At 45.3% G+C, this 15979-nt stretch overlaps 1 protein-coding gene across 2 annotated transcripts in view; it reads right to left on the bottom strand.

Moving 5' to 3' along the window:
- dnah5l (dynein, axonemal, heavy chain 5 like) overlaps window positions 1-15979 on the bottom strand; it is a 493661-nt gene that overhangs the window by 422616 nt on the left and 55066 nt on the right. For both annotated transcript variants that reach the window (XM_038797876.1, XM_038797875.1), the window contains exons 9-10: window positions 14099-14285; window positions 7069-7234 (exon numbers count right to left, since the gene is read on the bottom strand). In XM_038797876.1, the coding sequence (XP_038653804.1) occupies window positions 7069-7234; window positions 14099-14285 (353 nt within the window). The remainder of the gene's footprint in view (window positions 1-7068; window positions 7235-14098; window positions 14286-15979) is intronic.

Here is a 15979-nt window from a genome sequence, read left to right as displayed (position 1 = left end):
GACTCTTCACAAAGTTTTAGCTTGATGGCATTGCAAAACTGTGGGTTGGCAGGGGAAACAGATTTTGCAGAAAGGGATTTAGTGATATTAAGACCTTGAATTTCATGTGGGTCAGACAGCCTTCCATCTTAAAACATGTGAAAACCCCTGGTAAACAGGCAGAGACTCAGTTGCATTCCAACGTGGTCAAATGTCAGCTAAAAGAAATGGCTTACACAAATGCATGAAAACTTGAAATCCAGCAGACTGTGAGAGTTATATAAAAAGCACAGTAAGAAGTCTTACAACACCAGGTTAAAGTCCAACAGGTTTGTTTCAAACACGAGCTTTCGGAGCACAGCTCCTTCCTCAGGTGAATCTCTCAGCTGTGCTCCGAAAGCTCATGTTTGAAACAAACCTGTTGGACTTTAACCTAGTGTTGTAAGACTTCTTACTGTGCTCACTCCAGTCCAATGCCGGCATCTCCACATCATATATAAAAAGCAATAGTTACATAGGAAGTAATGAATGTAAAATAGGAATACATAAAAATAACTTGAAAGGGAAATAAAAGCAAAGGATTTTATGAAAACATTTAAAATTATAGCTCGGTAAAGGTGAATGTGGGTATATTAAAAACTGATGAAGACAACCCAATAATGGATAATAACAAAATGGCTGTCTTGCAAAGTAAGTACTTTGTTTCTGCTTTCGCAAAAGGAAAGCAGAAAAGGAAAAAAATGTCAGTGCAACCAGGAGTGGGGCCTCATCTTTATACCATATATTAATGAGTTGGATGAAGAATTTGAGAGATCTACATTCAGGTTAGCCGATGATACTTGAGTTAGGAAGCACAGTAATAGTGTGGATTGAAGAAAATTATTATAAGGTTATATAGAATAAATTAGTGGGGCAAACTACAGTAGATGGAGTTAATTTAGGAGTGAAATCATGAAGCACTTTTTCACACAAATCGTAGCAGAAATCTGGAACTCGCCTCAGGTAGAAAGCTGTGGGTGATAAATCAATTGAAATAAACAAAATGGTGATCAATAGATGTTTGTTAGATAAAGTTTTTGAAGGATATGGAATTAAAATTGGATAAAGTAGTGGAGGTACCAGTCAGTTGTGTACTAACTGAATGGTGAAACAGACTTGAGGGGACTGAATGGCCTACTGCTGACCCTATGTAAGGTATTGCATATTGGTTCCAAAAAACTGGCCATGATTTAAACTGGAAAATAATTTGAACAAGATTAATAAATTAGTTGAACAAGAATTAAATATAATGTCCAAATAGGTAATGATAATTCTGAATAATTAGATACTTATAATATATGACATCAAATTTGGGAATTACATGTAATAATTTCACCTGTAACCAGTTATCCTATCATAAAATAAAGTTGTAAAAGAAAAATGGAGGAAATGAAAAGGAACTAGAAATTCATGTGCCCCTCTTTTTGGGCACACGTTTTGCCATTCATGATCTAGCTGGGATGGTTCCAATCAAGGTGGCACACCCACCTCATCTGCCCAGTGGATCTCATGCTATTTCTTTTCTGTTTATGTTACCAACTTCCTCTTCACACAGCAACGGGCTTAACACTATTGTGCAGATACCACATGGTGTAGCCAGTCTGCTCATCTTAAAGGCAGGTTGCCCCTTTTTGTGGGAATTCACACTGAATAATATTAGTGGAATTTAAATGATGGAACATTGAACACCAGGGGAGACAAAGGGTTTCAGGGTGATGGATGCAGCGGTGGAGGCATGGATGGTGGAAATGGACAGGAGAGATGCCACGTTTCTGTGGAGGATAGAAGGTCAATTCCTGGCACCTAGACCTAAGAACCTGGCAGCAGCTCACAAGTTATAAACATGAGTGAATGCACCTCCAAATGACATCTGCTCCCCAACACCAACCCCTCACATTGCTCAATGAATCCCAACCCCATCACTGACTCACCAGCACTCCCAGGCATTCAGGGCTCATGACTATCATCCAGGTATTCCACCTCCCCCCCCACACCTACCAATGTTGCGAGCCTTACACCCATATATGTCCAGTTATTCAGTTATGGGAGGAAGATCACCCAAACACAGTACTACACAATCACTAACATTCTGATGTCTCTCTTGCAAGACAGGATGGCACGCAAAAGGATGGAGCAGAACAAAGTTATCTGTATTTTCCATAGAGACAATATTTCTCTACATTTTAGTTGCAACAGATCCCATGGCATCTGGTACTGCTGAGAACATTGAGGATGAGGGTGTGTTCCTGCTTATGCTCTGTCTAAACTCACAATTCACCCTCGTCCTGATATCTGATATGATGTACATGCTGAAGATGATCTGTCCATGGACCACTTGCTTCCCACTCTATCCACTTTGTCTCACCCACCCTTCCCAAAGTGATTTTCTGCTTTCAGACACCCAGGAAATGTCATTGAAGCAGCTACAGCAGCCAAAGCAAGAAGAGAGAGAGCAATAGCATAATCTTAATAAAGAGACCCTTTCACTTGATCACACACTTACAGACAAGAGCTTAGATACTGGCATTGCATGTACCTTGGAGATAACTACAACCTACAGCATATGGTGAGCCATCCAGGCATGAGTGTGCTTCGGCTGGACCAGGTAGAAATGATAGCTTGCTTGCCAGTTCACATGACAGCAAGTTCACAGGCACTTTCTGCTGCAGAGGACTCAGATGAACATAGGAATGTAAGTAATTGGAACAGGAACAGACTGCACAACCTCTCAAGTCTGCTCCACAAATCAACATGATCATGGCTGATCTTCTGCCTCAACTCCTCTCACTGCTACCAAATTAAATGACATCACACTTGCCCATATTATACTGCCACTTTGTTGCCTACTCACTTAACCTGTTTACATCTGTTTGCAATTGTGTCCTCCCCACAGCTTGTATTCCTACCTGGCTTTGTATCATCAGCAAACTAGGATCATTATTCTCTGCTTCTTCAGCTATGTCATTAATACAGAAAGTAAATAATGATAATAATCTTTATTGTCACAAATAGGCTTACATTAATACTGCAATGAAGTTACTGTGAAATGCCACTCGTCGCCACATTCTGGCGCCTGTTTGGGTACACACTGGGAGAATTCAGAATGTCCAATTCACCTAACAATTGCTTCTTTTGGGACTTGTGGGAGGAAATCGGAGCACCGGAGGAAACCCACGCAGATACAGGGAGAACTTGCAGACTCCACACCGACAGTGACCCAAGCTGGAAATCGAAACTGGAACTCTGGAGCTGTGAAGCAACTGTGCTCACTACTGTGCTACCATGCTAGCTGAGACCCTAGCATTGATCCTTGTGTCACTCCACCAGTCACAGCTTGCCAACTTAAAAATGCTCCATTTGTCCATAATCTCTGTTTCCTGTCTGTTAACCAACCTCCAACCATGCTGATATATTACCCCCAACTCCATGAGCCCTTAAGTGGAACTATTACAAATTCTTAAGAAATTAAACAAGATGTTTGCATTTTCCATTACAGAAATTTTGATTAACCATCTTTGTGTTCCATAGAAATTGCAGAATTTGGATGCATTTGGATTAGAAAATTGAATAATTATGGACAAGAATTGTGCTGACAGGTGTCAAGACCACAAAAATAACTTGCCTGAACTAGAAAATAAAAGCAAGATTGCAGAGGGAGTTTTCTTTACGAAACCTCTCCTAGTTCTTGAAGGTACACTAATTGTATGCACTGCCTGCTGGATTTTATAAAAGATTTTTGAATTCACGAGTGAAAACATTAATTCTCTGAACAGGCATTTAAATTGATTTTATACTGGAGGATACACTCCAAGCAAAAATAATAAACTACTGAGATAATAGGAACCTCATTGTTTTACTCAGGTAAATGAGCACAAATCCCTGGGATATTCATCAAGCAGTACAATATAACGTAGGCAGTTGTATTTCAGAGGTGAAATTCCCAGGGTCAACAAGACGAGAACCACAGGGGAAAACAATACAATTTTAGCACCACTGCCACAGTAAGCTGATGTTATATAATAATGCAAGATCAACTTATTGAAATAGTCTTGTGCCCTGGCATTGAGCCACATGCTGGGAGTGCCACAGAATGGATCTCCAGACACACCAGCTGTTCAAAGGCTGCTGCTGAACTTAAATGCAGTTAATTTTTCCAGAAAAATGGTGCAGCTCATTTAATGGATTGGTTGTTGGGCAAAGATGGCTCCAGGAACATAATCTCACAATTGGAAGGAAAGGGTCATGCAAAAAGGAAAAAGCAAATCTTGGGACAAACTTCCCCTAAAGCACCCATTGTAAATGAAACTCAGCAGTACAGTAAAATTGTGGAAAGTGCACTTTCACATTTAACAATGGGAGTTTGAGCTTATGCACAACGTGGATTAAATTTTGTCTAGTTGATGGGGGCCCCTACAGAAGGCTGAAAAGTCAGGAATAACCATGCCTCAGGTGATCGGGCCTCCTGGTCACATTTTAGGCTCACCGTGCCATTTTGAAAAGATGGGAAACCAACTCCAAGAGCAGTTGACCAATCAGACGTCTTCAACCTTAGTAGTACCACCAGGATCTGTGGCCATTGTTGGGATTGCAGTTAGTCCAGAGGACGCAGCGATGAGCGCCGCCCTCAGAACGAGGTGAGTGGAATCATGAGTCACCGGGGCCAGTCAGGCAGGCCTTGGTGAGTGGGATGGTGATTGATGACAGCAAATAAAGCATTGCCACAGGGGGTCATTCCTGCCTTGGGGGGGGGGGTCCTTCATGGCCACAGAGTGCCCCCTGTTGTATGTTGTATGTTCAGTAGGCCTCACAAAGACGTTCTGAATCTTATATGTTGAACATTGGGGGATAATTGGTAACACATAACTATGTACAGATATACAGAATATAGACTAAGTTGAGAGCTAACTTCATGTTTTCTTCCACACAGGCCTCCATCCAGTCCGCAACTGACTCTAGTCTCAGCTCATGTATCTCTAAACATCACATTGTGGGTAGTACTGTCGCACATTCCCAGTCCCACATTAACCCTTGCTATGCCAGATATCCTGAGACTATATCCCCCTACTCAAGCCTTAAGTGAGACCACCAGGTTTACCAGGTGGTCTAACCATGCAGCAGAAAGGCCACCACACTACTGGCAAAATGCCAGCAGCCACAGGGAGAGACCCTTAATTAACCACTTAAGTGGCACAGGTGGCATCTGGGCAGCTAGAGCCATCCTTCCCCACCACTGCTAAAATGCCATGGTGTCAGGAAAGCAATGGGCATTCCACCTCTTGCCTCCATTTGTCGTTATCTGGGTCCTCGCACAGACACAAAATAGGCTCCTGGCCTTAGTTTAACACTTTCAGTCCCAATCTTATTCAGACATTCACCAAGGTGTAGATTAAAACAAACAGTTGGTAATGTCAAGAAGACCTGTCAGGAAAACCCAGTAAATTCAATTTTTTTTGTTAATTGTATTGTTGGCATTTTTAAAACTGTTGGGGTATGTGAGTGGTAATTAAACAAAGGGACAGAATGACAGTGTGAATCTAAACATTGGGTTTGATATGGGTAATGAGCCTAGCAACACCTCAAACAGAAGTTTACCGAAGACAATTCAGTAAGGATGGTTACAGAGCAGGAATAAATTTGAATGGGTTGTCGTGATTCAAAGAAGGAGATATGCAAGAAGCAAAAAAAAAGTGTCATAGGTAAAGTATGGATCATGTGAGTTGATTTTTTTTTAAATTCTGAAAGCTAAAGTAAAGAGATTAAGTTAATCAATTCTGAGGGAGAGAACGGTTCCAAAGAGACTGGGTGAGACAATGTAAAGATCAAAGGGAAAGAACGTATCTAAGGAGATCCTGAAACCTATGAAGGGTTTTAGATCTCGGTAATCAACAGGAATAACTGGTCAACTCCCAGCAGCAATGTGAACAAAGCCAAATCTGAAAAACAAACTGCTACTAAGCACAGAGGCACACCAAGGGAGATTTAAAGACACAGCGTGGGATTCCCTAATAATGGGGCTATGTCCCCACGCGGGCGTGAAAACCGGCGCCAACCACTCCGGCATCAACTGCCCCCAAAAGTGAGGAATTCTCCCCTTTCTAGGGGGCTACGTTGGCGCCGGAGTGGTCCCCGCAGCTCCAACCGGCGCAGAATGGCCTGCGCGAGTTCGCGCATGTGCGGAATGGCTGGTATATTTCTGTGCATGAGCGGAACGGCCGGCATATTTCCAAGCATGTGCGGGGGTTACCCCGGGCAATATGGCAGAGCCCTACAAGGGCCTGACGCGAAGTAAAGAAGGCCCCCATGGACCAACCCGCCCACCAAATGGTAGGCCCCGATAGTGGGCCAGGCAGGCCACCATGGCCCCCTCCCCCTCCCCCCAGGGTTGGTTCCCCCCCCCCCCAGGACGGCCCCCACACACTCACCTTCCAGGACTCGCCATGTGGGAGGTGAGTAATCCATGCCGGCGGGACTCAGCCAACCCCGTTGCCAATCGGCCCATCGGGGCTTGGAGAATCGCCAGGGGGGCCTCCGACCGACATGGAGGTGATCCCACAGGCGCCCGAAAATCGGCGCCAGAGAATGCAGAAGCCGGCATCGGGGCGGCGGGGAATCTCCGGCCCGGCGCTGGGTTGGAGAATCCCGGCCACTGTGTGGTAAAATGTACAGGACTTCTATAGCTCTTAAAGTCTACAAAATGTTGCTGAATAGATGGGGAAGGTTAGTTCGGGAAGTAGTTACAATAAGAATGTGTGGAATTGTTTTAAAGCACCAACGTACTGTGAAGCCATTATCGTATTTAAGGATGATTCTGTTTTATTTGAATGTTTTCTCCTATTTCTTAGTAAACGTTTACTTTTCTATAAAACATAACACATAGTCGGGGACACAATTTCTCAATTTCAAAACCTCTCCTCATACTGTACAAATTGCAAACACAAACGTGAGGGCCGTTGTTTCAAGTTTCCCTTCTGGGAACACTTACCCTCAGCCGTGCCTTTAAAATAACAGTTAAATAACTGAACAACAGAATTATCTGAAACTACAATGTACCTATTAAACTTTGCCATTCTAGTCTTCCAGTGGTCCAGTTCTGCAGAGGGACCAATATCATCAGCTTCCTTTCTCATTTGTTCACTTTCAGCCAAGACTTGCTCAATTTGTTTCGTCCATGACATCAGCACTCCCTCAAGTTGCTCCACAAATTCGGTATTCGCAGCTAGAAGCAATTTCAATTTAATTACATTTATTTCAGGAATTTTGATATCAACACGAAGTAACTAAAATTGCATAACAGAGATGCAACTGTTATGAATCTGAAGTAGCTCCAATAACTATGCGTTACACAAGAAAACATAAACAATACCACATAAAGAATACTGATGATTGTACATAGCTACATTTTACACCACATAATGGATACAATATTGATCTGACATGGATTCTATGTTATTTCACATGACCATAATAATATTTCTCCCAAAGTAAAGGAAAAAGTGCACATTTCAATTTCTCAGTGACTCTCTTGTCCTCTGCAAGCATTAAAGATAAAACAAAGTTATTTTGTACAGTTTTGTCCACTTATCTAAAACCAATTTATCCCAACATTCTGCTTACGCCAACAAAAACATTAAGGCTTAATCCCTTTGCCTTAAATTTAAACCAAATAAAATTAACATTTAGGTTGACATCAACATAAAGTCTAGCACACTTAGGCGGATACATTTCTTGGCTGCAAGATTTGGTTCCACAGAGCCAGAGGTCCTGGTGCTAAGGGAGACGGTAAAGTTGAAATGTACCAGGAGGGGCCACTCACACCCACTGTCAGCACAGCTCAGGGTGATCAGTGAGTTTATTTGAGGTCCTGACCTCATTACAGCCTTGGCTCAAATGTGGACAAAAGAGCTAAATGCCAGAGGTGAGGTGAGAGTGATTGCCCTTGGCATCAAGGCAGCATTTGACCAAGTGCGGTATCAAGGCAACCTAGCTAAACTGGAGTCTATGGGGAAGAGGGAAAAACTCCGCTGATTAGAGTCATACCTGGCACAAAGGTTGTTGTGGTTGGAGGTCAATCATCTCAGCTCCAGGATATCACTGCAGGAGTTCCTCAGGGTAGTGTCATAGACCCAACCATCTTCAGCTGTTTCATCAATGACCTCCCTTCCAGCATAAGGTCAGAAGTGGGGATATTCACATCTGACTGTGCAATGTTTCCGGGGGGGGGGGGGGGGGGGGGGGGGGGGGGGGGGGGGGGGGGGGGGGGGGGGCTAGCCCTCCCAAACCTACAATTCTACCACTGGGCGGCAACAGCCGAGCGAGTAAGGGGATGGATACAGGAGCCAGAGGCCGAATGGGTGCGCGCGGAGGAAGCCTCCTGCATGGGGACCTCCCTCCGGGCCCTCGCCACGGCAGCACTCCCATCCCCACCCAAAAAACACTCCAGCAGCCCGGTGGTGATAGCCACCCTCCAATCCTGGAACCAACTGCGGCAGCAATTTGGCCTGACCAAAATGTCTGACAAAGCTCCCATCTGCAACATCCATAGGTTCACACCAGCACTGACTGACGCCACCTTCAAAAGGTGGAGGCAGGACGGGGGGGACACTGACAGTCAGGGACCTATACACGGACAGCAGGATCGCAACACTGGACGAACTGACAGAGAAATTTCGGCTAGCCAGGGGGAACGAGCTACGGTATCTCCAGCTCAAACACTTCTTACGAAAGGAGACAAGGACGTACCCACAACCGCCATGAAAGACAATACTGGAAGACCTACTGGACGCAAGTATCCTAGATAAAGGGAACTGTAGTGACATGTACGACCGACTGACAGAAAGGGCCGACACCGTACTGGACGCAACAAGAAAGAAATGGGAGGAGGACCTGGGGATTGAGATAGGATGGGGACTCTGGAGCGAAGCACTGCATAGGGTCAACTCCACCTCCACGTGCGCAAGGCTCAGTCTGACGCAGCTAAAAGTAGTACATAGAGCCCACCTAACAAGAATCCGTATGAGTAGGTTCTTCCCGGAGGTGGAGGATAGATGTGAACGGTGCCAAGTAGGCCCGGCCAACCACGCCCACATGTTCTGGTCTTGCCCCAGACTGGTGGAGTACTGGACAGCCTTCTTCGAGGCAATGTCCAAAGTGGTGGGAGTGAGGGTGGAGCCATGCCTGAAAGTGGCGGTCTTCGGGGTCTCGGACCAGCCAGATCTATTCCTGGGGAGGAGGGCGGACGCCCTTGCCTTTGCCTCCCTGATCGCCCGCCGTAGAATCCTGTTTGGCTGGCGGTCAGCAGCACCACACAGAGCTGCAGACTGGCTGTCCGACCTCTCGGAATCTCTACAAATGGAGAAAATAAAATTCTCCATCCGAGGGTCGGACGACGGCTTCCACAGAACGTGGGAGCCATTCACACAACTGTTCCGGGACCTGTTTGTGGCCAACGAACAAGAGGAAGAATAGCCAGGTAGCCAAGAATCAGGAGAACTTAGTCAAGAATCAGGGGCGGGTAGCCAAGGCATGAAAGGGAGAGAAAGGCGAACCACAGGGTGGGGGTGAGGGGGGAGACAGCTGAACTTGAGGAGGGAGGGGCGAACCGTGGAGGGAGGGTGGACAAGAGAGGAGAACCAGCGGGATGGGGCGGGGGGCAAGGAATCAGGAGCTGGAAGGAGGGCACAGGGTGCCAAAACGTGCATGACATCCCCAGGAGCGGAGAACGAGGAGGTTGGGGATGGAGGACGGAAGGAGCAGTGGAGGCGAGCGGGGGACGGCGGCGAGAGCTGTCCGGGAGAGGCGGGCGACAGCGGCACGCGACCCGGCCAGGTGTCGCACACTGGTTATCTCCCCGGCACCCAAATGTATATTTGCTCCCCCCAGTCCCTACCACCCCTGCCCCCCCTTCCCCACACCCCACCCCCCCGCAAACAGTCGCGAACTTACGTGGTGTAAATAATTCGACCAGATGCACAGAGCTGCCGCTGTCGAGCTGGTGCACAGTACCCCACCAATTAGTCTATTTCATATTTTATTGTATTCTATGTTGGGGTGTGCCCTTCTCTTCTAAATATGTGTATATATATAGATATATGTTTCTTATTCTGTGTACATAATGGTAATTATACCTTGTTCAAAAACCCAATAAAAACATTTATTTAAAAAAGTGTTGGGGGGGGGGGGGGGATGTTGGTTTTGGGTTTATTTTGTTTTGTAATGTGAGTGTTAAATGTAAAAATGTTAAAATTTGAATAAAAATATATATTTTTTAAATGACTGTGCAATGTTCAACACCATTCACGGTTCCTCAGATAATGAAGCAATCCTTGTCCAAATGCAGCAAAAAATATCCAGGCTTCGGCTGACAAGTGGCAAATTGCATTCATGCCACACAAGTGCCAGGTAATGACCATCTCCTACAGCAGAGTAACTAACCATTGCCCCTTGACATTCAATGGCATTGCCATCACTGAATCCCCTACAATCAACATCCTGGGGGTTACCATTAATCATAAACTGAACTGGACTAGCCACATTAATGCAGTGGATATCAGGGCAGGTCAAAAGCCAAATTTCCTTCGACAGTACCTTCCAAACCCATGACCGCTATCATCTAGAACGCCAAGATCAGCAGATACCTGGGAACCCCATCACCTGGAGATTCCCCTCCAAGTCACTCACCACCCTGACTTGGAAATATATTGCCGCTCCTTCACTGTCGCTGGGTAAAAATCATGGAACTCCCTCCATAGCACAACTGGGCTCTTCCATCATTGAGGATGGGGATATTTGTGAATTGTTCTATTGTCCACCACCATTCATGCCTGGATGTGCCAGGACAGCCGAGCTTAGATCTGATCCACTGGTTGTGGAATTACTTAGCTCTGTCAATAACTTGCTGCTTATGTTGTTCGGCACACAAGTAGTCCTGTGTTGTAACTTCACCAGGTTGACACCTCATTTTTCGTTATGCCTGGTGCTGTTCCTGGCATGCCCTTCTGCACTGTCATTGACCCACAGTTGATCCCCTGGCTTGGTAGTAATGGTAGAGTGGGGGATATGCCGGGCCATGAAGTTACCGACTGTGGCTGAGCACAATTCTTCTGCTGCTGATGGCTCATGGTGCCTCATGGATGCCCAGTCTTGAGTTGCTAGATCTGTTCTGAATCTATTCAATTTAGCATGGTGGTAGTGCCACAGAACATGATGGAGTGTATCCTCAATGTGAAGACAGGACTACATCTCCACAACAACCTTGCAGTGGTCACTTCTACCGATACTGTTGTGGACAGATGCATCTGCGGAAGACAGGTTGGTGATGATGAGGACTAGTATATTTTTCCTTTCTTGTTGGTTCCCTCACCACCTATCGCAGACCCAGTCCAGCAGTTATATCTTTAGGTCTCGGCCAGCTCGGTCAGTGGTCGTGCTACTGAGCCACTCTTGGTGATGGGCATTGAAGTCCCTCACCCAGAGTATATTCTGTGCCCTTGTCACCCTCAGTGTTTCCTCCAAGTGATGCTCAATACTGATCCATCAGCTGATGGTGGGCAATACGTGGTAATCATCAGGAGATTTCCTTGCCTATGTTCCTCCTTCAAGGTACACAAAAGTCTACTAAAACATGTTGTGACTACAGCTTAGGTTGTTCAATGTCAGTAAACATTGGATACAGTGTACATAGTCCATGTTCCACTCATGTATCTCATGATCAGGTGCACTGATCATAATGAGAGTCCCGTTTAAGAGGACTCTCTACCAACACCATTTTGCAATCTTCACAGTCCAGGTAATGGTCATTTCAGGCAGTTAAAGATTGACCCAAACATTGGCATGATCACTCAACCTGGACTAGCAAACTCCGAATCAATGACGGAAATTTGTCCTGGCACTGGGAGTACGGGTTCCTGTGCCACAGTTCACAGCACCGGAGAACAACCTGGAACTACAACACGGACATATTTACTACCTTTTGTTTCTTTTGATTTGACCTAGAGCTATTATGCAAGTTTCAAGAGATGAAATCCAGATTAACAGCCTCCTGTTTGCATAGCATGGTTCTCGAGATGAAGCCCAGTTTGGGACCTTGTTGAGAAGGTGCCTACTTTCATGGTCCTGGGAGATCTACATCACTCTGTAACGCTCAGCACTCTGACAACTAGGACTCCGAGATAATGGCTCAGCGCTAGGGGAAGAGGCAGCGGAGGAAGGCAGCACATGGTTTGTAACCTCCTATCACTAAGGAGGTCATGGCAGGGTTTAAACACCAACAGGTTCAGTCAAGACTCCCATGGATTAATTGCATTATGAGAAGTCTGATGTTATTTCAAACCCATATGCAATCCAGGATCTTTAATTTCAGCACCACTGACAGCAATTTCTGTGCATTCAGCATATAATGTTAAGATGCCCCAGCATCCACCTACCACGTGCCACCACCCCCTACACCCTCTCCCAGCTTACTCACAAATCATTTCAAAGGGAGTAATTTCTCTTTATGAAATTTGAATGGTTCCCAAAATGTAAATCTAAACAGGAAGTGATTGTCTGTAAATTTATTGTTTCTTCACTGATTAATCCCACCTTTCCATTTCTAAGGTTTTGGGTCAATGCTGGATTATGGCAGTGTGTCAAGGGGGCCATAGCCTGGATTCTGTACACTAAAAGGTTCTGGATGCTGGTAGCCCCCCCCCCCCAAAAAAGAATCAGGGTGTTGGCTTCCAAATGGACACAAGTGAGGCCCACTGGAATGGGTGGTAGGACGACTGGGGGATGTTTCAGGAAACAAATTAGAACAATGCTAATACCCATTAGGATGTACAGTCACACAGGGAGGAATCCTCCCATCCAGAACTAAGAAGTCCCGTAGCAGAGTGGGGATGGGGAGTGTCTCTGGCTGCGGTGACTGATTTCACCATATTTTCTATCACTGGCGTAACTAATTATACCTCCAGTCCAGTGGTTTTGTGCAATCTTACATGGCGGGATGGGCTTGATGATGCACATGCTGCTGGTATATCTGGGTGCCATATTTAAAAGGCACCAGACGAGCTTCCGGTGATGGGAGTGCTGAGTAGATGCACATCAGGTGGCCTACCTCCATAACACAACAAAATAGGCACTTTGACTGAATTTAGCCCGCAACATCAGACTTAAACATCCCCTCATCCTCAACGGTTACATAGACAACGAAAATGCCAGGAAGCAGCCACTCGAGAGGCCGCAGGAACACCAGGAATTTGGACAAGAGACAGGAGCAGTGAGAAAACAGATCAGCGGACCCATGAGGCGTGGGGTCCCCGGCCACTCTCTAGAGAGGGAGATTGGCGACCCAGAAAGCGAGCTCCCCCTTCAACCAGGTGATGGATGGAAGACGTTCCTAACCAGGGAACTAAAAATGATGAAGGATGACATCAAGGCAGCAGTCAAGGTGGCGGTGTTGGAGGTACTAGCCACCATGATGCTGATGGGATGGGAAAGAGACTGGAGACCCATGGGAGCATAATATGGGAACTGGAAAAGGCATTAATTGACCAGAGCAACCAAATTGTAGCCCTGGAGTACGAGATCCAGAGGTTGGTGGCGACGCAGGGGAGCCTGAAAGGGAATGTAGAGGACAAGGAGAATCGATCGAGACGGCAGAACATCCAAATAGTGAGCCTGCTGGATGGAAGCGAGAGCAGGGACCCAAAAAATTTTCATGCTTAATAACCTATTAAAAGGCAATTTTCTGTATATTTCTAACAATAGTGTTAACTAGGAGGTATCCAAAAATATGGAACCACTAAATAATGCGGTATCCACTGATGAAAAATGAAATAGCTTTCTCTTTTTTTAATGTATCAACCCAGGCGTCAAAGTCTTAAAATTCTTGAGATACCTTGGATTTTCAGGGAATCCTGAGGAAAGTTGAAATGTAAATGATAATAAATCAATCATTTACTAAACAAAAGTTGCATACATACATATCTACACACACTCTCATATTACATTAAACTGTCTTAAATTATACAGAAAAAATAATTATAAGTATAGAGTTGGAAACTGAAAACTAAAACTGTAATGAGTAAAACATTTTTCATACCTACAGTCAAATAGTCTGAGGGGCCATGCAGATCGTCAAGGTTGCAGCCTGTAGCTGCCTCCTGAAGAATTACCTGGCGCTCCATATTTTTCCTTGCAGAAGACAAATTGCCAACAAATTTGTCTAAGGACTCAAGAAACTCCTGAATTTGGGCATTCTTTAGTCCGTCTTTGATAGATCCCCAATTCTGCTCATTTGCAGGAAAATAATAAAATGGTTCATACTATTAATAATAATTTAATAACATTTAAAATATGAAATTGAAATTGCTATATTAAAGCATTTCATTGTCATTGCTTCAATGTATTTTAGCTAACATAAAACTTCCTGATATAAAACAGAAAATGCTGGATAAGCTCAGTGGGGGCAGTTTTCAGTTTTAAATTAGCCATAAGCAATAATGACAATGCGGGTGGGAAGGCCTGCAAGAATCGTAAAATGCAAGATCGTGTTTTCTGAACTTTCATGCTCCCTAGCTGCTGACCCAATGAGGTTCATGCCAACAAAGAGCGGGAGGACTATTTTAATACGTTTTGCCAACACTTTAGATTGGGGGCAGGGTCAAGGGAAATACCGATTTGGGGGAACCACAGATTTGAGCCAGGAAAGTGGGATGGAAATTTTCAGAAATGGGAGTAGAAGGGGATTAAGACACTGAAAGATTTATCTCTTGTGGGTCAGTTTGCAGGATTGAAGGAGCTGGAAGCGAAGTATGGGCTGGAGCAGGGGGAAATGTTTAGATACATGCAGGTTCGATATTTTGCCAGAAAGGAGATCGAGAGCTTCCCGGTGAAGCCGGCCTCCATATTGCTGGAGGAGGGGCTGACGACAGGGGGACTGGAGAAGCGGGTAGTGTCGGCGGTTTACGGAGCTATTTTGGAAGAGGAGAAGGCACCACTGGAAGGGATCAAAGCAAAGTGGGAGGAAGAGCTGGGAGAGGATATGGAGGAGGGGTTCTGGTGTGAGGTGCACCAGAGAGTGAATGCCTCCACCTCGTGCGCGAAGTTGGAGCTGATACAGCTGAAGGTGGTATACAGAGCACACCTCACAAGGGCGAGGATAAGCCGATACTTTTAAGGGGTTGAAGATGTGTGTGAATGTTGCAGGGGGGGCTCCGCAAATCATGTTCATATGTTGTGGTCCTGTCCAAAGCTGGAGGATTACTGGAAGGAGGTGTTTAGTGTAATCTCTGAAGTGGTGGACTTGAAACTGGACGCGGGCCCTCGGGAGGCCATATTCAGGATGTCAGACAGGCCAGGGTTGGGAACGGGTGTGGAGTCAGATGTTGTAGCCTTCACCTCATCGATCGCCTGAAGGCGGATCCTGATGGGATGGAAAGCAATCTCTCCACCCTGTGCCCTGGCGTGGTGGGGGGACCTGTTGGAATTCTTGACTCTTGAGAAGGTTAAGTTTAAGCTAAGGTGAAGGATGGAGGAGTTCTACAATTCATGGGCATTATTCATAATGCACTTTCAAGAACTGGATAATATCGAACATTAGTTGGGGGGGGGGGGGGAGTGGTTGGGAGGATTAGGGGGAGGGGTATGTTAATGTGTATGTTAATGGTGACTATGGGTGACTCCTGATTCCTTTTTGTCATTTGTTTATGTTAACATGCGGGCTAATGTTTGGGGTTTGGTGGGAGGATGGGATCGTTGTTATTGATATGGGGATTGACATTATATTCGTTACTGATTCTTGTTTATTGTTGGTGGGTGCACATTTCGGAGAAAATGTGGCAAAGGAGGAGAATAAAAATATATTTTTTTTTAATGCATTTTAATACATAATCATATACTTACCAAGCACCCCTGCCACATTATCCCCCCTCACTGAATACTCATACTTCGCCTTTGTGACATCCACATTGGTAAGGTTACA

This window comes from Scyliorhinus canicula, chromosome 5, assembly GCF_902713615.1.
Source record: "Scyliorhinus canicula chromosome 5, sScyCan1.1, whole genome shotgun sequence".
In the NCBI taxonomy this organism is placed as follows: domain Eukaryota; kingdom Metazoa; phylum Chordata; class Chondrichthyes; order Carcharhiniformes; family Scyliorhinidae; genus Scyliorhinus; species Scyliorhinus canicula.
The sequence above is the reverse complement of the archived record's forward strand: the minus strand, read 5'-3'. Positions and strand labels throughout refer to the sequence as shown.